General features: G+C 32.1%; 1 protein-coding gene across 3 annotated transcripts in view; it reads right to left on the bottom strand.

Moving 5' to 3' along the window:
* Positions 1-25,558, bottom strand: part of DYNC2H1 (dynein cytoplasmic 2 heavy chain 1) — a 367,349-nt gene that overhangs the window by 281,903 nt on the left and 59,888 nt on the right. For all 3 annotated transcript variants that reach the window (XM_007191229.2, XM_057552950.1, XM_057552951.1), the window contains exons 32-45: positions 25,010-25,215; positions 23,616-23,798; positions 22,877-23,059; positions 20,985-21,208; positions 20,094-20,209; positions 13,721-13,920; positions 12,638-12,902; positions 11,124-11,331; positions 8,605-8,734; positions 5,641-5,796; positions 3,727-3,986; positions 2,803-3,049; positions 1,601-1,752; positions 244-388 (exon numbers count right to left, since the gene is read on the bottom strand). In XM_007191229.2, coding sequence (XP_007191291.2) covers positions 244-388; positions 1,601-1,752; positions 2,803-3,049; positions 3,727-3,986; positions 5,641-5,796; positions 8,605-8,734; positions 11,124-11,331; positions 12,638-12,902; positions 13,721-13,920; positions 20,094-20,209; positions 20,985-21,208; positions 22,877-23,059; positions 23,616-23,798; positions 25,010-25,215 — 2,675 coding nt within the window. The remainder of the gene's footprint in view (positions 1-243; positions 389-1,600; positions 1,753-2,802; positions 3,050-3,726; positions 3,987-5,640; positions 5,797-8,604; positions 8,735-11,123; positions 11,332-12,637; positions 12,903-13,720; positions 13,921-20,093; positions 20,210-20,984; positions 21,209-22,876; positions 23,060-23,615; positions 23,799-25,009; positions 25,216-25,558) is intronic.

Raw genomic sequence — 25,558 nt, 5'->3', positions numbered from 1 at the left:
ACCATCTACCCACTGATTTATTCATTCAATACTTATTGGGTGTTTATTAAAAACTATGCCAGAAGATACAATAATGACTAACGCACACATAAGCATCTATCCTCACAGAGTCACTCTTCAGTAGAAAAGTATAATAAACGACAGGAAAAGAAAGCCTGAGCATCAACACAAATCAGGATTAAAGGTAGCCCTTTGGGAGTAATACCAATAGACATGAAAACTACAGTGTAAGTGAATATATACCTGTTCATACACTTGTACCATAGATCCTGCTAAGAGATAAATTTTTGACGAAGAACCCCAAATAGTATGATTCCTCAGATTTTTATGTAGAACTGGTTCCAAATATGCTCCATAAATTGTCTGTAATTGCTCTCTTTCTGGGTAACTAAAAAAAAGCATATAAGAAAGAAGTTGAAATAAATCAACATTCTAAACTATTTTTTTTTTTAAGATTTTTTTAGATGTGGACCATTTTTGAAGTCTTTATTGAACTTGTTACAATATTGCTTCTGTTTTATGTTTTGGTTTTTTGGCCGCGAGGCATGTGGGATCTTAGCTCCCTGACCAGGGATCGAACCTGCACCCCCTGCATTGGAAGGCGAAGTCTTAGCCACTGGACCACCAGGGAAGTCCCCTAAATTATTATTTTAATGTTAAGTTATAGCAGTGGTTTTCAAACTGTGTGGTTTTCAAATTGTAAGGCCTAAATACCTCCAAGGTTTACTCAAGGGCTAAGGCCAGGCTCACAGTCCCTATTGTTACTTCAACTAAATCAGATCCCTGATTATCTGTTTTCAAATACTAAGGATTCTAATAGAGGATTCCAATGAAATTACTTAAAAACATAATTGTTTAAAAGACCACTGATCTTTAGAAAGGGCCAAAGGAAAATTCTGCTTAAGAAAAAGCATTTTGAATTAAGTATAGTCTGTACAAACAGCAGTAATCCACCTTAGAACTACAGAAGTAGAAAACAACAAATAAAATCAACCTGTTTCTCCCAAACCAAAATCTATTTCAGTACAGCTTAACTGGTTGCTGTAACATTTCTAAAAGAAGAATGTTAATAGACGGGGGCAGTTTAGCATGAAAGCACAAAAACAAGATTTTGTAAGGCAAAATATAACAGAGGATGCAGTGTCATAAAATTCGAGTCCATGTAACAACTATGGACCATGGAGATGGATGGGTATGTTACGATTAATATTATCAGCCACTAAATGACCTAACTTTACTTTGTTAAAATTTAAATTCTCTTTTTAGTTATCTTCATAAAATTTGATTGTATTTTTGTTTTAAATAACCCATAAAACATTTAAATCTAAAACCCACCATTCAGATTCCTGAGATTGACATTTAGAGACAATACAAAGCAGTTATGTTTTATTTCTAATATATAACAAGCATTGATTAAAGACTTCATCACCCTAAATTATTGCCTACAGTTTAGGAAGGATAGGAAAAAAATAACATCAGAGCTTAAATTTGACTATTTTTATATTCCACATTTTGAAGTAATATCATTAATATATACCTTTCATAAAATGCAATGTATGTCTCCCCAAGTCAAAAAAACTTTTAATACAATGATACGTACTCTACAGCGCAAAGACGAACAATAGAAGTAAATCTGGTAGTAAGCTTATGTCTTCCCAGTCTTCCTCCAGCTGACACAGAAGCCACAATTTGAATATTTTCTAAACCAACCCATTCCAAATTTTCATCATAAAATCCTTGATATGTCAATACCTATTTGACAATAAATATATTTAAGTGTTTTATGCTTAAGATTTTCTAATCATGATATATTTTGCATAAAATTCAATTGTTTCCAAATTCAATCATCATCAGAAGATAATGGTTACTGGGAAATGGGGGGGATAAATTGGGAGATTGGGATCAACATATACACACTACTATGTATAAAATAGATAACTAATAAGGACCTACTGTATAGCACAGGGAACTCTACTCAATACTCTGTAATGACCTATATCGGAAAAGAATCTAAAAAAGAGTGGATATATGTATAGGTATAACTGTCACTTTGCTGTACAGCAGAACCTAACACAACATTGTAAATCAACTATACTCCAATAAAATTTTTTTTTAATTTTAAAAAGACTCTGTGTTCAGTTAATGTTAGCTGAATTATCCTCATTTTTAAAATGCTTTTCAAATAAAATATTAAAATCCAGGTGATAGTATAAATCCACCAGCAATTATCAAAAAAAAAGTGAAAGAAATCAGGAAAACTATAAGAATATTTTTTCTATAAATATTTTATTATATTCTGCAGTTATATAGAAAAGCAAAATGTGAACCAATATGAGTATATTAAGCTCTAATTTAGAATTTAGAGTTTCTAATTTGATGTAAATCACATAAAGAAAAAAAATCTTCCACAGTGACTGAAGCATGACTGAGGAAGTCTAACTGCTCTCAGAAGAATGCATACCTAAAAGAATGAAGCAAAAACTTCCCCAGCTCCAGCACCATCCCCAGCTTCTGCTTTCCTCCTTTTTTTAGGAATAAAGGGTAGGTAAATGGTGTAGGGTAAAGGTTGTTTTTACTCTTTCTGTCATATATCATCTCGATGTAATACTAATTTTTAGATGGAGGAAGATCAAAGAAAGTAGCCCTGGAACAAGTGTGGGATGCTTCAAGAGTTTAATTTCCATGACACATGCTAGATAAAACTAGCCCTAAAGAGGAAAGCAGATTTTCTATCTATAAGAAAAGTTAATGAAATTAAATTGTTTCCAATTATATCAAAACACTTCAAGTGATAAGACCCACCTGCTGCAGGAAAGCTACCAAAGTACTGGTCCCCCATTTATCAAGCTTGGGTAGGTTGATATCTTTTAAGTACAGAACAAGTCTCTCACAGTCTTTTGGTCTATACACTCGACCAGTATTAGTACTGATTACCATGCAAGTCTGGCTCAGTTTCTGCAGGAGATGCCGAGAAGTAGTTTGTGCACTACAGTGAACTGTAGCAATTTGAGTGGACCGGAGTTGGGAAAAGGCATACCTGAGCAGCATCCTAAGAAAGATATAAAACATTTGACTTTGACAATAAAATACTTTTTATATTCAATACAAAATTTCTATTTTTAAATATTTCCGTTTCTAAATTACGTATGATGTTTAAGGGAAAAGTGGTAAAAATAGATATGGTTTCCATGACTATCCATAGCTATGAAGGTAAGCTTTCTAATTTTTAGACTGGAAAAAAAGTTAAAAAAAAATTACTATGACTTTACAGAATTGTTTAATTATTACTAGAAATGTGAAAATAATAATCTATATTTCCTTTATTTCCAAAAAACTACACTCAGGAGGCACTAGAAATAGGTTGAATTCCACTGAATTAAAAGCTATTTTTAAATAGCTAACTTCAAGATTCATTTTTTATAACTACAGCATACAGTAGTTTGCGAGTACATCAGGTATTCATTTTTTATGATTTTACACACAGATTCTTTTTAAGAGTATCTTCTTCTAATTCCATTGGAAAATGCATAACTTGGCAGAAAAAAGGACATATTTTTCTCTATAGTCATATTATTTTTACAAGTAGTGACAATAAAGAGTCCTTCATGAAAATGTAAATGCTACTTTAACCAAAAAAAAGGTAACAAAAGCTGTTAAATCATTTTAAAACAGGAGAGAAGCATAAATCCACAATATGAACCTCGATTAACATTTTTCTACTCTTACCCTTTGCCACATCCTTCTGGTCCAACAAGAATAAATGGCTGTTTAGTGTCAGAACTTAACCAAGGTTTGAAATAATCTAGACCTCGTTGCATGTCAGGAGTCTGAATGACTGGAAGAGTTTGGCTATTACTGAAATCATCAGCAGTCAAGTTTTCTGGCTTCTTCAGCACATAAGATGCTAATCGTCCTCTACTCGAGTCATAGTAGGTGTCCATTGGTTTGTGAGGGTCTGGAGGAGATTCTCGTGCCCAATTAAAAACCTTAAGAGGAAAAAGTTGTGATAGATTTTCATATACAGTGCTCCAAACAGAGTATGTGAAATTTTAATTCTTTAAAGTAAATGCTCCAAAGAGAATCATCTTACTTTAAAAAAAAAAGTTCACATGCACTAAACTTACCTAATATCCTTAATAATTATAGTAACATTTTATCTGAAATATTAGTCTCTGAATGATCATTTAAGCAAATAAAAGTCATCTAGTTCACACATATGTTGTATAAATATATTCAACTTTTAACTGAATTCTTATGAACACTAAATTACAAATTGTACAACGTAGCACTCCTAGACCCTTCATTTCCAGTACATTTTGGTACTGCACATTCCACTGTCACCACCCCTGCTCTCAACTTGTTCTTCTTTCTTACACGAAAAACTGTTATCTGCACAGATACACAGCAGAGAGTTAGCCCCTAATGCCAGTCTTCAACAGCTTTATTCTAAACTTTGGCAATAAAATGTCTGCTTAAAAGCAGCATATAATATGACATTGAGTGGTAGCAGTGAGAAGCATCTGGTAACAGAGGCAACAGAACAGCCATGGAAAGAAAAACAGAACAGAGAAAGCAATAAATGGTGATATCAGTGAAACAAAGTGATAAAAATGCAGAAACATAATGTTGGAGCCAAGCCAAAGGAATATGTGTTCAATTATTTCAACAGAGGCCAACAGGAAGAAATTCCTTAATATGTAGAATTTAGTTTTATAAATAACGTGGCTGAAATATACCTTTGCATTTAATAAAGAAAAGATTTATAATGATTACTCCATCTAAGCATCCCTAACTGCTAAAACTCTTCTGGTTAAAAAAAATGATTAAAAATATGTTATTTTAAGATTAAAAATGAATAAAATAATTATATTTATTTACATAGCTAAGTATCAAAAATATCTAACAAAAAAGGTATAGTCCGAACTTTAGCCTATTAAATATTATTTTATAAAATTTTAATAACATCATAAAATATCACAAACTAGTTCAAAGGAGAAAATAAGTATATATGTACCTAGGTACTTATACAGACAGTCCCCAACTTAACAATGGCTCGACTTAAAGATTTTTCAAGTTTACAATAGGGCGAAAGTGATACACATTCAGTAAAAACCATACTTTGAATTTTGATCTTTTCCCAGGCTAGCGATAATGTGGTAAGATACCTTCCTGTGATGCTGGGCAGTGGCAGTGAGTGGCAGCAAACTGCAGCTCGGGCAGTCAGCCACAAAATCACCAGGGTAAACAACTGATATGCTTACAACCATACTGTTTTTCACTTTCTGTATAACAGTCAAGAAATTACATTCTATTCGACATTTTATTATAAAATAGGCTTTGTGTTAGATGATTTTGCCCCACTGTAGTCTAATGTACATGTTCTGAGCACTTTAAGACAGGCTAGACTAAGTTATGATATTTGATAGGTTAGGTGTAGTAAATGCATTTTCGACTTAGGATATTTTCAACTTATGATGGGTTTATCTGGATGTAACCCCATCATAATTCGAGGAAGATCTGTATATAAATGCATTATCATTGTATTAAATGCATAATTTCAAAATTTTAAAGTTCTATACCAAGGATCAATGAAAATTAACAAAAAATGTTGACTAAACATAGGCTTTAAATGTGTATTACCTCTTTGGTGAATTCCAGACGTGACTTCATGTTCAGATTTCCACCCAGCCCCCTTATGAGATTAATAATAAATTGATCATGATCTCTGCATCCATGTAGATGTGATAAACCATTCATCACAGTCCCAACCAAACTTGTTTCTACCACATAGTCATTCTGTTGATTAAAATCCATATTACAGACAAAAGGTAAATATTAACCAGTAAATTAGAACCATACACAGATTGATGTTTACTTATCTTTTCAAGGATCATCTTTAAATTAATCCCCCTACTCAAGTTATAGAAAGTTTAGATTTCAATTTATATATATAAACTTTGAAAATAAAAAGTAATCATAAAAACACAATTGTGTATTTCTAGCTGAAAGTGCTGGAGTCCTCAAATAGATACACAGTTTGTTTACCTCCTAAACCTGAAGAATATTTTTAAAAAAAGGTAAATCAATGAGTATTGGTCTAAAAGTAATATTCCCTCATTTCCTCTTGCTGATAAAAAAGAAGTTAGAGGTAAAGGCTAGATTAATGGCTCTGGACAAGAAAGAAAAGTAAAAGCAGGCTTAAAAACAATTTGGAACTTTTTCTCTACACAGAATTTTAAAATGAAACTTTTGGACTCTGGTGGTGTAGATGATTTTGATCGGTGGACCTCCGGGGCCCTGTGTAACTGCCAGGGAGTTAGAAGGGGAAAGCGTTCTCATTCTTTCTCTAAGTATTTGCTGAGAACCAATTATGCATTAGGATCTGTATGTGGTGCTAGGTATTTTTTTAAAAAGGTGAATTAAACAGAGCACTTGTCTTAATGGAAGTCAAGTCTAGTAGAGGAGATGGTTAACACATTGTAGCAGAAGCTATAGAGCAGAGGAAGAGTGTATTCTGAGAAAGGATAACTCAGATTGAGGACTCAAGGTCTCTTTGAAAAAGGTGACATTTAAGCTAACATTAAAAGAATGAGATTTATCTGACATGCAGAGAACACAGCATATGCAATGGTAAGCCACTGGCGTAGTTAAGGAATTAAAAGACGCTTATGCCTGAGTAAGCAAAGGAAGAGCGGTTCAAGTCAGAAAGGTAGGCAAGGGTCAGGGTATGTGCAATTGTATAGGCCGTGGTAAGGAGTGCAAATTTTATTTTCGGTGCCTTTAAACGTTAAGAGAATAAAATGACCCAATTTATATTTCTTTAAAAAAGTACTCTGCCTGCATAATAAATATTTTTCAAAGAATGGAGAAATAGGTGGAAAAATGGGAAAAAGGGAGGAGATGGGTAGAAATCCAATGGCTTAGGCCATACTAAGAGTTCTAGGCTTTAAAGGCAAGATAAAGGAAACCTACATATTTTCTTCTAGATTGCCTGATTTGCTAAATACAAGAAAGTAAAGCTCTAGTTATAAATAAAATCAGCACTTGACTAGAGCATTCATTATAGTATATCTCTCAGAATCTGAACATGGTGAACAAAGCACAGAATAAAGAAACAAGGAACACTCAACACATAAAAAAAATTTCAAAAAATAACAGGGACCTGACCTCAGAACAGAATTAATTTATTTTCTAACTGAATATTTGGTATCCACTCTATGGTTTAATAATCTTATCCTGTTATCATTTCTATAGTCACAAACCCCTTTTTTTCAATACATTCTACCTAGTATTATATTTCTCATTCTAACACTAACAGCATGCAAGTAGATGACCTCAAGGTATTTGCATTGGAGAGCCTTGTTAGGCTCTGTATGTTATATATTAATGAAATAACAACACACCCACTGAAAAGGTGCTACAAACATAGGCATCAGGTATTTAATTAAGCTCATATACTCTCATTCACTACTGTTATTAACAAACTTTGGTTCTGTGGATACAACAAGGACTACAACAGGCTTAGTCCTTGCCCTCAAGGTGCTTATAGTTGAATGAAAGCAATTATAATATAGTTGAAAGACACAGTACGTTGCTGCAGAAGCACAAAGAGGTAGACAGCTCAGTCATACTGAGGGCTGGTGGGAGTGGTTCTTCCCTGAAGTCTCTGGGGAAACCTATCAGATTTGCGTCATTTCCTCCCAAATCCCTATTCCTCCATCATTCATCCTTACAAAAAAAAGTTTAGAAAACTAAAGTGAGATTGCCATTTCTCTACATGATTTGTTCAACCCCAAGTACTGACCTCTAAATCAAGTTCAGATTAACAATCAGATACTTTAAAAAAAAAACCTCATTGCTATTTATTTCCTCTATTTTTATATGTTCATGTTTTTTATAAAAGCAATGACATAAAAGAAAAACCAAGAAAATTTGAAAAAATCATGTAGATACATGAAAATTATCTTCTTTGCATGCTAAACTTCTATTCATGCTTCAAATTCAAAATTAAATGTGATCTCCTTTTTAAAATTCTCCTAGAAGGCAGCAATACTCTCTTCATCTTGTTATATGGTGATTATCTTTTTACATGTCATTTTCCTCCATGAGACAAACCCTTCGCAGGGAAAGTGATTGTCCTGTTAATGTTCACCTCGCAAAGTCTCGTCTAGGGCGTCTATTAGATATTCAATAAATTTTTGTTGAATAAACAAATGTTTTAATAATGTTATAAATAACTGACCATTCTTTCTCTACTTTAGTATTAACTTGACATTATTTTTAGCATGATATATATGCAGATATTTATTGACACAGTAAAATGTGACAGCAAGATGGGTTTGCTAGTAAAACTTAGAAAGGCATTCCAATGTTCAAGATTTTTAGGTAAGCAGTGCAAGGTATCATGGATGGAAGAATTAAAGTGTTTTAAGACTAACACAATAAAAAGTTATACCATGAAATACAGTGGGACAGCAATGAAGACATCTACCCCTCACTCCATATTCTGTCAGAGCTCTTATACTAAAAGGCAGTTAAATGTAAGCAACACTCAATCATTATACTTCTTGCCTAAATAATTATGAAATATTATAATTATCTTACCTGCTTTAGAACCCATTGTAAAGCCTTTTCAAAATAATCCCCAATCCAGTTTTCAAGATTATTTCTATATTTAGGAGGCTGGTTCCTCAACCAAGATTTTATCAGAGAATTAAGATCCGTCTCTTCATCACTGAAACACATTAACAAACATGTAAGAAACTATTTAGAAAGAAATTGTGAATTTACTTTCAAAATAAATTTCTGCTCCAGTAAACATTCTACACATGTACTCTATCTGCTAGTATATAAGAATTCACTTTATTTACTTCCGTATATGTATGTGTGTATATATTACTTCTACATATGTACACATATTGTGTGTATACATTAATTCTACATATACACACACATACAGGTGTGTGTATATATATATATGTCATTTTCTATAAAATAAAGCAAATAAATTTCATCTATATCATTATAAGTATAAATTAAAGAAGAATTACACATCTACAAGTTAGCCAAAAAGTGGTCTAAACCCTTCCTACCCAAAGTGTGGTCTACAGAATCCCAAGTCCCATCCCAGACTTAATGAAGCAAAATCTTCACTTTAATAATATCCCTGGGTGATTCAAATGCACATTAAACTTCACGTTGCACTGCATCTTAATGCAGATCTTTAAAAGTACTTTTTCTTTTTCTCTGCCCCCCAAAAAGCCAAATATCTAAATTCCCATGCCACTACTGAAACTAGAAGATCATCCTAAAGTAAAATATAATTTTTTTAGCAAAGCATTTAATTATATGAGTAACATCCAATGATTGAAATTAAACATAATATAGACATCTTATTCAAAATTATATGTTGCATATTTATAAAAATTATAGTAAAAACAACTCATAGATTAATAATTTTAGAAGTTACAAGGGCTCACAATTTTATAATTTTTCCCATCTTCTACCAGTGTTTCATAGCAACACGAGTAAATACTGAGTCCCTGAATTTCTCCTTCCACATTTCTATCCAGTTTAATAAGCAAAAGAAAAAATGAAAAGATCAAAGGTAAATATTTAAATTACATTTGATAAGCTCAAAACAGACAAAGCAAAGATGCTAAACTCCTTCAGAATAAAGACTTTGTTGTCATAGTATCTCCTCAGGGCCCACAGCAACTACATGCCTTGGTTTGTCTAAGACAATCTTGATTTATATCAGTTATCCCAGTATAATTAATAGCATTCTCTTTCATTATTAAAAGGTCCTCATTTGGCCTATTGCATAGCAAGTGCAAATATCTGCTGAAGAAATGAATAAAACCTAAAACTAAGGTACAAGCTAATCAAAAAGCAACTAAAAATAATTAATATGTTTTTGTATTTTACATGAAATCATATATATTCATTATGCCTCTCACAAATAATATCTGGTTCACCAACAATGTTCAAATCCTCTACAGCAATATGCGGCTATACAGGCATATTGCTCTACAATATGGCATTCTACTTACCCCTTATTTCATTTATATTCTAGCTTATATTATAATTGCTGTTATATTTATCTTATCTCCTTTGTGAACATATGCTCCATAAAGACAAGCTCTTCATAAATATAAGCCCTTCATAACTGTTAGCTTTACTCCTTTCTTGCTGTCTCTCCTAAAATGCCTAATTTAACATCATATAGGTAACGGGCATTCAATAAATATTTTAAAATTAAGTGATAAACTTCCCTTTTATCCTATTTTTCTCACAAGATTATAAGAATACATTGAATAAATAAGATAAATTGTGTGAGATACTGCTACAAAAGCTATAAACCCAATGCTGTATTATTTTTTAAATAATTAATACCTCAAAATATTAATTGGGAGTTCATGGCTAGTTTAATATAAATGTTTCCTACAATATTACCAAAGAAGTAAGCAATTAAATAATTTTGGAAACAATCTGAATGAACTTGATAACCCTATCATGTGTCATATAACATTGAAAATGGTTTCAAATGATTCTAAAAGAGTAGAGAACTTTATATAGACAGATAAATACCAAATTCTAAAACATAAATTCAAAAGGTAAAAGAAAACTTTCTAATTATTCATTTTGGGAAGAAATTGGCTCAAATATCCATGTTCTAGTATGTGACTACTGTATATGAAATCTAAAATCAGTTTGTTATTCATTTTTGCTCTTCAAGCCTCTTCCAAATACACTGAAGAAAGAAAATATTAAGTAAAGAGGTTTCCAATTTGTAAAACTTCTCTGAACTCAATCATAATATTTAAATAAAAGTTACAGAAAAAAGAAGAAAACAAATTAAATACTTGCTGTTTCATTTAAGTAAACAAAAAATAATTATTTAGTAATTGTGATACAACTACACTGCTGAAATAATTCAACTGCAATAAACAGGAACTCTCTGAATGAATTAAAACCTAACAAACAAACAAACAAAAAGAAGTTAATAAGAATGAGGAAAACAAATATTCACACATTACCGATACATCACTTATTTCACTTAGCTGTGAAACCAAAATAATAATTGAAGGATATTCTAATACAGTGTATGCAAATGCTCTCACCTAAGAAAGATCATTCCCATTCTAGATATTGTGGCTGGTGAGGCACAACTTAAATCATGAGTTTCAAATACAAAGTTAACATTTGGGCCAAACTGAATCCTTTCTCCACTGGGCATAGTGAGTAGTCGATTATCATCCAGAACAGAATTCAGAGATTCTATCCATTCAGGGTCAATATCACCATCACAGATTATCCATGAGCTGACATCTATTTTCAAACAAAAAAAGTAGAGATAAAAATAAATGCAATGATAATAATTAAAAATAAAGAATAAAATAATTATCACTTATTTTTTAGAAGTAATTTCCATATTATTTTATACTTCTGAAGCTGAATATAAAGAACAAAAAGTTGAACAAGTTGAAATTTTTCATGTGAGTTTATACAATACAAATGTGTGGAGAAGCCATGGGCAATCCTGGCTCAGCTGGTCAGATACCCAGTTATATACTCTGTAATAAGACTCTATTTATCTATGAACATACAGAACTGGAATCTCAGTAAAAGAAAACATGGTTTGCAAGACCTAGGTATTTCTATTTCCACAAGCTTGTGAGATATTCCTTAGACTTTTGTCTTCTACCATGTCATTAGAATGTATGAATGCTTGCTATGTAATAGCACTTTTAGAAAATATGAGAAACCTACTCTTTAGTGTCCTACATGAGAAATAAAAAATACACCACCGTCAAATTTCTTTGATATATAAGAAGGTGACTTCAAAGAGGAGAAGCAGTGAACAAGTTGTGTACACAAGTCTTTCCAAAACAAACTGTTTTTAATATATATTTCCTAAGACGAAAGTGGTTTCAAGTTGTTCTTGGACCTTTGAAACAATTCAAAGAAGAAAATATTCACCCATAAAAGTGTGAGAAACAAGTACAGGTATATCTGGTTTTTATTGAGTGTGATAATATCAACTACATTGAAAATGAAGAAACTATACACTGAAAATCCCTTCCAATGTCTTAACACATTCTAAACCTTTCATTCACTGGCTTAGAAAAACAACTATTAATTAAATTATGGTCTAACAAAAAGTAGGGAGTCTGACCAAGAATTCTGTTAAACACCAAGCCAAAAAATTTAGACCAGAAAGTCTACTATTTTATGACTCAAATTTTCAAAATTACTGAAAGCACTGTATTCAAACTGATAAGTTCAGACACACATACCAATTTTAATCCCAAATAAAAACTTATTATCTTGCTTATTTATGAGGCATTGTAATATCAATTCAGCAAAGATATTACATTTATTCAGTAAACTAATCTAGCTGTAAACTACGATTCATCCAGATTACTCTGAGTTTCTATTATAATAAAAGTTGCTATGGAGTAACAGGTAAAAATGATAGCATGTCTTCACCACTCCAAAGTAAAATATCAAAGTAGATCACTATACGGCAGTTTATGGTCATGTATAAGACTTGAAAAGGATAGCATTATAGACAACTTCTATCATCCTCTAAAAATTATTAAATAAATCAATGAATCACACAATAGAGACCAACCTTGAGGTTCTCGAACTACTTGGCGAGCACTATTTGTCAAAACACCATCAGACCATTCCCTTGTATCCATGTCAATATGGCCTAATAATTGATGTCTAGGCATAGCTTTGGGATTCATGGTATATTGTTTTACCACTTTGCCAATTTTACAAAGTGCTGCCCTTAACATTCTCCAAAGAGTTGATTTTCCAGCACCACTTGGACCAACAATAACAACTCCCATCCTCTGGCGTAATTGTTCATACAATTCTAAAGCCTTCTTGATCTAGTAGAAAAGAAACATGTTCATATATGATTTATAGTATACAATCATACACAGTTCTACTCTCATTCGATAATAGATGTTCTATTTCAAACATATAAATTAAGCCTTTTATTTCTTCAGTGGAAGATAAAGCCTTAAATAAAAGAATTAATAAATCTGAATATATTTACAACGTGATCTTTAAATTCGTATTTCTTTAAAAAAAAAGTATGCTTTCCAAGTTGACAATACAATATGTTCACTATGTCTTCACTCACTCACTCATTCAAATAAAATATACTCAATATTTTATTCACTTTGCTAATTCATTCATTCATTTATACCCTGTCTCTCTCCAAAAAAACACCTGAGGAAAAAGTATTGATTTTGAACATGTATTTGTGCTACATAAAAAGACTTACTAAAGTGAAGTTCTCCTAAGAAATTGTCAAAGTTAAACTAAATCATACATAATCAACTATCAAAGATACATATGATGAATCTATTATGTGCCAGGCTCCGTAACAGGCACTAGGAATAAAATGGTAAAACAGACATGGATCCCACCTTTCATGGAGACTACTATCCGGTGGGGGAGAATCAAATATTAATATTAATATTAATCAAACATTAATCAAGTGTGCAATTAGACATAAAATATGTATATATAACAAAGGTAAGGAAAGCACATAGCAAGGGGACCTAATCTGGACTTGAAAATTAGGGAAGGCTTCCATGACTGAGTAAGATTTAAGTTGAAAGATGAAAGATAAAGATAGTTCATAAAGAATTAACTAGGAGAAAGGATCAATATATTATGAAGTATTCTTGACAGTTACCTGATTGGATATGATTTCATAATTGGCCTCCTCAAAGACTTGCTTTAATGCAGCATTCAGTTCATCATATTCTACTTCTTTAAAGTCAATTCCAGGAAACACATCTTTAATCAGTGCATCAAACCGAGTGCAATCAGCAAATGTAAACTTTGACATTGTATTAAGCCTCAGTGCTTGTACCACAATATGACTTTCATTAACTAGAGAAAAAGTTTCATTTTAAAATTATTAGTTATGACTCTAATGACTATAAAAAGTTTTTACGTGCCTTGATATGCATTATTAGTAATTAAATGATGCACTAGAATTTAGTAATATTTAAAGACATATGCTATCATGTGAATTGGCAAGCTTACTTAACTATCTTTTAACTGCTGAAAAACAAGTATTACTGAGTTTTGGACTATTTTTCATAGAATTTGAATCCCAGGGTACCCAGACTTTAATTAATAATAAAAATCATTAACACATTTCTTTGCATAATACTTTACCATTCTGATGTAATCCTTATAACAACTGTACAGAGTAAGAAGTATTTCTATTATTATTCCAATTTTACACATGAAAACATTAAGTCTCTAAGGGTTTAAATGGCTTATCTGAGAGAGCTCAGCATTAAGTATTATAGGTGGAATTTAATTCCAGATTTAGGTATCTTTCCAAATACACCAGCATATTTGCCTTGCAGAGATTTTTGTCCTAAAACTAAAAACTAACAAACTGAGCAAAAATCTTTGATCAGTGTTGCTCAAAACTGGTTCATAAATCTATTCTTAAACCAAATGTAAATACTAATATTGCCAGATTCTTATTTTTTCAAGGATATTAGCTACTAATTGATCAGACACCTATATAAAGGCAAGAAAATATTCTTAGTCTGGTATTTCTCTATAATTGTTTAATATTTCTATCTTTAAATATATATAAAGAGGCTTGGCTGCACTAGAGTTTATTTAAAGTACTGAACTCATAAATAAGCCATCTTTATTTACTACAGGTATGGTTTATATATTTCATGAAAATCACCAGAGATAGACAACTGAAAAATGGTAATCTAAGTACTTCAACACATACCTTATCTGCCCTGGCATATGCCAACCTAATAAAAAAAAGCTGTAGTTTCCTTTTTTAAGATGTACATTTTGATCATTTAAAGTCCAAATAGGTAATTTCATGTAGTCTTCTTTCTTATGTTATCTTATTTTCATGGTGATTTAACTAAAATTTTAATAGCAACCTAGAGGCTGAATATTCAGCCTTCCATCAAGGCAAACATCAATTGGTGTGGGTAATAACTTACTTTATATAAATGGGGAAAAAAAGTGGTAAAGTATAACAAAATATGCATGAGTCTATACTGATCTGAATAAATGATTTAATAAATACATCCTGGAAAAGAAGAGACAAATCTTCTTTACAGAAGAGTATCAAATAATATATGCAGATACTCCCTCCCTCTAAGAGGTGGAGCTTAATCCTTGCCTCCCCACTTTCAAGGTGAGCTAGATTTAGTAACTGGCTTCCAAAGAAGAGAGTAGGGAAACCCTATAAGCCAGAAGGGAGTGGCATGATATACTTAAAGTGATGAAAGGGAAAAACCTACAATCAAGATTACTCTACCCAGCAAGAATCTCATTCATATTCGATGGAGAAATCAAAAGCTTTACACACAAGCAAAAGCTAAGAGAATTCAGCACCACCAAACCAACTCTACAACAAATGCTAAAAGAACTTCTCTAAGTAGGAAACACAAGAGAAGAAAAGGACCTACATAAACAAACCCAAAACGATTAAGAAAATAGTCATAGGAACATAAATATCGATAATTACCTTAAACGTGAATGGATCAAATGCTCCAACCAAAAGACACAAGCTTGCTGAATGGATACAAAAACAAGACCCATATATATGTTGTCTATAAGAGACCCACTTCAGACCTAGGTACACATACAGACTGAAAGTGAGGGGATGGAAAAAGATATTTCATGCAAATGAAAATCAAAAGAAAGCTGGAGTAGCAATACTCGTATCAGATAAAATACACTTTAAAATAAAGAATGTTACAAGAGACAAGGAAGGACACTACATAATGATCAAGTGATCAACACAAGAAGATATAACAATTACAAATATATATGCACCCAACATAGGAGCACTCAATACATAAGGCAACTGCTAACAGCTATAAAAGAGGAAATTGAAAGTAACAAAATAAAAGTGGGGGACTTTAACACCTCACTTACACCAATGGTCAGGTCATCCAAAGTGAAAATAAATAAGGAAACAGAAGCTTTAAATGACACAATAGACCAGATAGATTTAATTGATATTTATAGGATATTCCATCCTAAAGCAGCAGATTACACTTTCTTCTCAAGTGCGCATGGGACATTCTCCAGGTTAGATCACATCTTGGGTCGCAAACCAAGCCTCAGTAAATTTCAGAAAATTGAAATCATATCAAGCATCTTTTCTGACCACAACGCTATGAGATTAGAAATGAATTACAGGGGAAAAAAAGTAAAAAAACACAAACACATGGAGGGTAAACAATACGTTACTAAATAACCAAGAGATCACTGAAGAAAACAAAGAGGAAATCAAAAAATACCTAGAGACAAATGACAATGAAAACACGATGATCCAAAACCTATGGGATACAGCAAAAGCAGTTCTAAGAGGGAACTTTATAGCTATACAAGCGTATCTCAAGAAACAAGAAAAATCTCAAATAAACAATCTAACCTTACACCTAAAGGAACTAGAGAAAGAAGAACAAACAAAACCCAAAGTTAGCAGAAGGAAAGAAATCATAAAGATCAGAGCAGAAATAAATGAAATAGAAAACAAAGACAACAATAGCAAAGATCAATAAAACTAAAAGCTGGTTCTTTGAGAAGATAAACAAAATTGATAAACCATTAACCAGACTCATTAAGAAAAAGAGGGAGAGGACTCAAATCAATAAAATTAAAAATGAAAAAGGAGAAGTTACAGCAGACACTTCAGAAATACAAAGCATCCTAAGAGACTACTACAACAACTGTATGCCAATAAAATGGACAACCTGGAAGAAACGGACAAATTCTTAGAAAGGTATAACCTTCCAAGACTGAACCAGGAAGTAATAGAAAATATGAACAGACCAATCACAAGTAATGAAATTGAAACTGTAATTAAAAATCTTCCAACAAACAAAAGTCCATGACCAGATGGCTTCACAGGTGAATTCTATCACATATTTAGAGAAGAGTTAACACCCATCCTTCTCAAACTCCTCCAAAAAATTGCGAAAGAAGGAACACGCTCAAACTCATTCTATGAGGCCACCATCACCCTGATACCAAAACCAGACAAAGATACTACAAAAAAAGAAAATTACTGACCAATATCACTGATGAACATAGATGCAAAAAACCTCAACAAAATACTAGCAAACAGAATCCAACAACACATTAAAAGGATCATACACCACGATCAAGTGGGATTTATCCCAGGGATGCAAGGATTCTTCATTATATGCAAATCAATCAATGTGATACACCATATTAACAAATTGAAGAAGAAAAACCATATGATAATCTCAATAGATGCAGAAAAAGCTTTTCACAAAATTCAACACCCTTTTATGATAAAAAATCTCCAGAAAGTGTGCATAGAGGGAAACTACCTCATCATAATAAAGGCCATATACGACAAACCCACAGCAAACATCATTCTCAACGGTGAAAAACTGAAAGCATTTCCTCTAAGATCAGGAACAAGACAAGGTTGCCCACTCTCGTCACTATTATTCAACACTGTTTTGGAAGTTTTAGCGACAGCAATCAGAGAAGAAAAAGAAATAAAAGGAATACAAATTGGAAAAGAAGAAGTAAAACTGTCACTGTTTGCAGATGACATGATACTATACATAGAGAATCCTAAAGATGCTACCAGAAAACTACTAGAGCTAATCAATGAATTTGGTAATGTTGCAGGATACAAAATTAATGCACAGAAATCTCTTGCATTCCTATATACTAATGATGAAAATCTGAAAGAGAAATTAAGGAAACACTCCCATTTACCATTGCAACAAAAAGAATAAAATACCTAGGAATAAACCTACCTAGGGAGACCAAAGACTTGTCTGCAGGAAACTATAAGACACTGATGAAAGAAATTAAAGATGATACCAACAGAGGGAGAGATATACCATGTTCTTGGATTGGAAGAAGCAATATTCTGAAAATGACTATACTACCCAAAGCAATCTACAGATTCAATGCAATCCCTATCAAATTACCAATGGCATTTTTTACAGAACTAGAACAAAAAATCCTAAAATTTGTATGCAGACACAGAAGACCCCGAATAACCAAAGCAGTCTTGAGGGAAAAAAGCAGAGCTGGAGGAATCAGACTCCCTGACTTCAGACTATAATACAAAGCTACAGTAATCAAGACAATATGATACTGGCAAAAAAACAGAAATATAGATCACTGGAACAAGATAGAAAGCCCAGAGATAAACCCACGCACCTATGGTCAGCTAACCTATGACAAAGGAGGCAAGGATATACAATGGAGAAAAGACAGTCTCTTCAATAAGTTATGCTGGGAAAACTGGACAGCTACATGCAAAAGAATGAAATTAGAACACTCCTTAACACCATACACCAAAAAATACTCAAAATTGATTAGAGACCTATATGTAAGACCGGACACTATAAAACTCTTAGAGGAAAACATAGGAAGAACACTCTTTGACATAAATCCCAGCAAGATCTTTTTTGATCCACCTCCTAGAGTAATGGAAATAAAAACAAAAAGAAACAAATGGGACCTAATGAAACTTCAAAGCTTTTGCACAGCAAAGGAAACCATAAACAAGACAAAAAGACAACCTCAGAATGGGAGAAAATATTTGCAAACGAATTAACGGACAAAGGATCAATCTCTAAAATATATAAACAGCTCATGCAGCTCAATATTGAAAAAACAAACAACCCAATCCAAAAAATGGGCAGAAGACCTAAATAGACATTTCTCCAAGGAAGACATACAGATGGCCAAGAAGCACATGAAAAGCTGCTCAACATCACTAATTATTAGAGAAATGCAAATCAAAACTACAATGAGGTATCACCTCACACCAGTTAGAATGGGCATCATCAGAAAATCTACAAACAACAAATGCTGGAGAGGGTGTGGAGAAAATGGAACCCTCTTGCACTGTTGGTGGGAATGTAAATTGATACAGCCACTATGGAGAACAGTATGGAGGCTCCTTAAAAAACTATAAATAGAATTACCATATGACCCAGCAATCCCACTACTGGGCACATACCCAGAGAAAACCATAATTCAAAAAGACACATGCACCCCAATGTTCATTGCAGCTCTGTTTACAATAGCCAGGTCATGGAAGCAACCTAAATGCCCAACAACAGATGAATGGATAAAGAAGATGTGGTGCATATATACAATGGAATATTACTCAGCCATAAAAAGGAAGTAAATTGGGTCATTTGTAGAGATGTGGATGGATATAGAGACCGTCATACAGAGGGAAGTAAGTCAGAAAGAGAAAAGCAAATATCGTATATTAACGCATATATGTGGAACCTAGAAAAATGGTACAGACGAACCGGTCTGCAGGGCAGAAAGTGAGACACAGATGTAGAGAACAAACATATGGACACTAAGGGGGGAAAACCACAGTGGGGTGGGGATGGTGGTGTTGTCATGAATTGGGAGATTGGGATTGACATGTATACACTGATGTGTATAAAATGGATGACTAATAAGAACCTACTGTATAAAAAAATAAACAAGATTAAATTTAAAAATTCAAAAAAAAAAAAAGTAAAAGGGTAATTTTGTTTGGTATACTATCTTTGAAAGAGAAAATCTCCATGTGATTCTAAGGTTTCTGTTCTTGTTTTAAGACTAGACAAATTTTCAGACTCTATTCCAGACCTACAGATTCAGGAACTTTGGGCATGGGGTCCAACAATCTGTGTTTTAACAAGCCTCTAGGTGACTCTAATGCCTGTTAAAGATTGAGAACAAGTGGACTAGACTATTCCTCTATATACCACAACTATTTAATATTTAATGCATGTTTAAAAGTTATGATGAGACATAGGTAAAAATTAGGAAAAATCTCAATAAATTATGGACTTTATTAAAAAATTATGTATCAATGTTGGTTCATTAGTTTCAATAAATGTACAATACTAATGTAAGATGTTAACAGGAGAAACTGTGAGAACGTAATATTCAGAAACCCTCTATACTATATGTATAACTTTTATATAAATCTAAAACTATACTAAATTAAAACTTATTTTAAAAAATAAGATTATAATTGGCATAATGAATCATACCTTTTTGTTTAACACTAGTTTTCTTCAGCTGTCTAAGAAGATTTCCACTTCCTCTCAGAACTGTCTTCAAAGCTCTCAAACCCCAGTCATAATGTTGCTGAGGCGTCAAAAGTTCTCTTAGGTAAAGACATGGAAATCATAAATCATCAAATAGCTATAAGAAATTATTTTTGTAATCATATTAAAAGAAATACAGACTCTAACTACTAACACATAGAAATAAGTCCTAATAATTACATTAGTTTATAAAAAGGAACCAAGCAAAAGAAAATAATCACTCAAGTAAAATGTTAAAGATGGATGGTTCTCAAGGATCAGGATAAACCTTTCACAAACTGGCTATCATCTTAATGAAGACACTAAATGATAACCACCTGTTACTTTTATTCCTAAAGTCTTTAATCGATCCATCTTGCTCTCAATCTCTGACACTCTAGTTCTCACTATCTCTTAAGCAATATGGACCAGAATTCTAGGTTGCCCAAAGAAGCTAAAAGTCAATCTCTATTACTAGAAATCAGACATAAAAAAAAAAAAAAAAAATTGTGAAAGATTCCCTCCAAAGAACAGTAGGCTTTGAGTGGTCAGCTGGTAAATTAGTTTAGTAAGTATCATTTAGCTGGAGTACTCCAATAAAAATATTTTGCAGAAAAAAAGTGAAATTGAATTAATAGTATTTAACAAGTAGTTTTGAGCCAGATGTTTCTGTTATTCAAACTAAAATCTTTCTTACCAACACCTTGAGTACAATATAAAATTGTACTTATGAAAATCACCAATATGAAAATCACTGAATAGGTAAATTGGACAAATGTGAAAAATGCTCATTAATAACCCTGATCAATCATTGGAACTACAAAATATTAAAATATTTAAAACAGGAAAACTCACCTGGATAGATTGAAGATAGCTACCAATTTTCTGCCCAACACTTTAGCATCTTTAAAGCCTTCTGAATAGAGAATAACTTCTGCAATAAGCTCATTGTCTGGACGAGACATGGCTACTGGCCTGAAAAGCTGTTTAAGATTATCAGGCAGTTTTTGTCTTCCTCCATAACCTTTTCCAGCAGGATTCATAGTGATAAAAATTCCAGAATTAGAATTTATTTCTACCTGAAATATTAATTTAAAACATAGGCATCAAATATTTGAAACTATAAAACATATTGCAAATAGAAGTTTTATTGTGACATATTTCTACACATACATCTTATACCTTAGCAAAAAGCAACCACTAGTGTGCCAAACATCTCCTTACTCAACATATAATAAACTCCTTAGGAACTACACTACTTTATAGAGGCTCTTTATAATCGGTTTTTTGAGGCTGAAAGTTTAAGTGATGGTAACTAGTTTGAATGTCTATTCATTCATTCAACATACGTTTACTAAAAGCCTTCCTTGTGTTAGGCACTTTGCTAAGTACACAGAGACAACACAACTCTGAACTAAAGTCAGTAATAGTTTATGCCCTTCTGGAGTTTATAGTCTATTGAATATTAGAAAGAAGCAATCATAGTTAATAAATGCTATGACAGCAAAGAGCAAAATAGCATGAGAGTATCTAATAGGAGCATTTTCAACAAAGCACTAATAATAGAAAAGCAGAATTATAATGTGTAAACAATGAATGGGCAATTAGGAAGTAGAAATACCTAGAGTAAAAAACCTGGCTATAAAGGAAAGAAAACAAAAAGCATGGTTGGAAGGAAAGATGAATTAAGGGAAGGTTTGCTTATGTTTTAATTATACTAAACATTATATTACAGTATCATTATATCTAATATAATATTATATATTATTAAGAAGGAAAATATGTGATTATGTTTAAAAGCCAATGAGAAATGGGTAGAAGGACAGAGATAACTCTGAAGAGAAGGTCCCTGGGAAGCAGATTCCAAAGTATAGATGGAAAAATTAGTTTGAGTTGGGAAAAAGGACAGTTTTTCTTTCTAAGAGGAGGAAATGACAAAAAATGAACAGGGAAGAAAATAAATTTTGATGACAGAGAGGTAAAAACTGAAGAATTTCTCTTTTTTTGTGAAGAAAGAGTTGAAACATCATGTAAGTAACAGGCAATGTTAGAACTGGTCCTACTTTCTTGGTCTACCCTGAAAAACTTGTATTGAGAAAATGTTATTATGGGGAAGAGGATAATTTCACAGTTCTTTCAACTTTTGGTGTATTCACCATTACACATTATATAGAGAAATCTATGTTTTATATACAAATAAGTTTAAGTTCTAATGACAATGAATGTATACCTCCTATGGGGAGAAGTGAGCAACAGAAGAATAGTTAAGTATTTATTGTTTTAAGATTCATATAGAATAGTGATTAAAAACATGAATTTCAGAATTAGACAGACGTGGGTTCGATTTCCAGCTCCACTTCTTACGTTTAACATATAAAGCCCTAGCTTCCTCATCCATAAAGTTAAAAAAATATAATAGTACCTAACTCAAAGGATTGTTATGAGTACTAAATGAAACAATGCATAAAAGCACTAAGCACAGTGGCATAGAGTGTTTGATAAATGTTAGCAAATATTATTATAACTGGATTATTCAATATCGAAAGTTTGAAGATGAATGGTGGAAATGGGACCCAAAAAGGGTGAGAAACTCAGAGACAATTCACAGGTAAAAAGGTTTAACACACTGGTCACAAATTAGAAACAGAGATGCCAGGAGAAATAAACATAGACTATTTGCCTGAGTATGAGTAACACAAAGTCTTATAAAATAGGTTAATTCTTTAAATTCCCAATATATGCTATACCTCCTTGCCAAGCAGTTCACATACAGTTCTATGATTCTTCAAAGCATCTTGAATTGTCTGGATTTGCATAGAAACTGCTGACAGTACAGATTCTTCCAGTCTATTGAACTCATCAAAACAACCCCAGGCCCCACACTTTACCAAACCAACAAATATTCGTCCCATTGACTTCACATCGATGCCCTTAAAAATAACAATAAAAATTATATTCAGTAAAAATAATTAAAATCTCTAATAATAATTTAATACTTTATGTCATTTAGTGAGAAGGTAATCATTTCACCCATCTATGCCTCTTTAGTTCTTTTTTAAGCAGAGATTAAATAGCTACTCTTTCAAAACCTAGGATGGTTTCAAGGAGTAAACAAAATAATTCATGTGAAAGTGTTCTGCAAAGTACAGAGAACTAAACAAGTATAAGATTTTGTTTCAGTTATTCTTTAAGTCAAAATACACATAATGTTTTGAAAATGGTAACTTAATAAGAATTTAAGATTTTTCCTCTAACATAAAGCTTCATTCTGTATTTAAAATTATTTCTATGTAATAGTTCTCTTTAGAAAAGTTTTTGGACTATACTATGTGCAACCTCTCTCCATTTTACTTCTCAAATAAAATCCACTTTCAAGTGATTTAAAAGAAGAGTGATTTTAAAATAGAGCATTTCATATATAAGTATGTGAAAACTATTCCAAACATCTAAGACACTATTACATCGTTTGATAATTATTTATTCTACCTCATCACAATTAAAAACTAAAACTTGTCTTCCAAGAAGTCCACCTAAAGCCTTTACTGATTCAGTTTTTCCAGTTCCAGCTGGTCCGTAAGGATTTCCTCCAAGTCCCATCTTCATGGCTTGAGTGAGAGTTAAGTAGCACTTGTCTGTCAGTGGAGTGTAAACCAGCTTGGGAGCATTACCCTACACAAGGGAAATACAAATTTCAAATATTCATATTCTATTCAATATGTACAAATATTATATAGTGTAGTTAAATAGCGATTCTAGTTAAAAAGTTAAAAAGGCAACAAATAGTTTAAAGTTGTTAACATAGAAAATATATACAAAATTTTTTTTAGTAATTCAAGAAACCTTCTAAAGTGCAAACTGGAATTAAACTTAGTTATTTCTCAAGCATGTATTTTGATTCTATCCTCAATTGACATCCTGTTAGGTTTTCCAAATAGTCTCTCAAGTTCTTGATAATGTCACAAAGATATACCTCTAAGGCAGAGAAATCCAGAAACTGTATACAATTATACACTTTCCAATACAATTCAATATAATTATGTACAATAATCATCCTATTTTGTATTTTAAAATTCATGTAAATTACTTCCTGGAATCTTACAATCTTCAAAAATCAGAACTACTTTGGAAACTTCAAAGTATAATTAATTTGAAAAATTCCCTATGAAATTAATAATCTTAACCTATCAAATAATTCTCAAAATTTATACTAAATTTTAGCAGAAATAGAGTCCAATTCAAGCTGCATTTTATAGAGTTTTTCTTTAATTTAGGTGGACAGATTTGGGTCTCAAAATACATTTCCTTTTTGAAAGAGCCAGCTGGCAACTCTCCTGACATATGCTTATTAACATAAATGTCAAATATATCCTTATGATTGATTCACTATGATGGAAAAAGGCAGAGAGGATACAGCTGGATTTTTTGAGAACAGGTTACATGAGCTAGGTTATTTGCTTGAAAATTCTTTTACCTTACAAACAGAGAATATTTAACAAACATACTTTGACATATTAACAATTGCACTAATTTTGGCCTTGTAAAAGGAGGCACAAACCAAATTGTTTCCATTGAGGTTGCCTAATATTCAGTTCTCTTTAGATTAAAGCTATATTTCAATCTGTATAAATAAATGCTGCTCTAAGAAAAGGTACAGTTAGAGAATTTAGCACAACACTGCCATTATTTTAACTTTTTTTGTATGTAGACTTTTTTCCAATATAACATCTTTTTAATTATGATGAAATAGAAGACAATAACCCAAAAAAAATTCTTAAAAGTTACAGCTAAAATAAAAATAACTCTTTCATCCAATAGCAAATTTCCTTTAAAGTAAATAATTTCTAACTGGAAAAATTAAACATTTCTGCCACAAGTCATACCTGGTACTCATAAGTATACTGAAGTTCAGAATCCACCATTTGAACGTAACATGTGTGATCACTTTTCATATAGAATCTAACTTGTTTTTTCCAAGCCCAGTCTTCAGTTGTATGAACTTGAACTTGGTTTAACTGCTTCACCACATCAATATTATGAATAATATCAAGAATAAGTGCTTTAAGTTTAAGCTCCAGAATGCCAGATTCTGTATACAATTAAAATAATTGGGGAAAATGTTAGCCTGTGATTTATATACTTTATGATTTTATATATATATATACACACACACACATATGATTTCTCAATAAATGAATTTAAATGGTAACTTCATGATACATTTGAATAGTATAGTAATATATATCATGCAAGTCAAAAGAATGTCAAATCCACCAATAAGAATTGTGTGTGTGAAAACTAAGATATCAAAATTCAATGAAACCAGGGTTCTGGTTCCTCATGCAAGGGAGTAAGCACACTCAGCCTGTCTCTCCCTCTGAATGCAGGTATAAAACACAGACAACATACATTGAACTGCTATTTAGGACTCT

Source organism: Balaenoptera acutorostrata, chromosome 9, assembly GCF_949987535.1.
Source record: "Balaenoptera acutorostrata chromosome 9, mBalAcu1.1, whole genome shotgun sequence".
NCBI classification, from domain to species: domain Eukaryota; kingdom Metazoa; phylum Chordata; class Mammalia; order Artiodactyla; family Balaenopteridae; genus Balaenoptera; species Balaenoptera acutorostrata.
The sequence above is the reverse complement of the archived record's forward strand: the minus strand, read 5'-3'. Positions and strand labels throughout refer to the sequence as shown.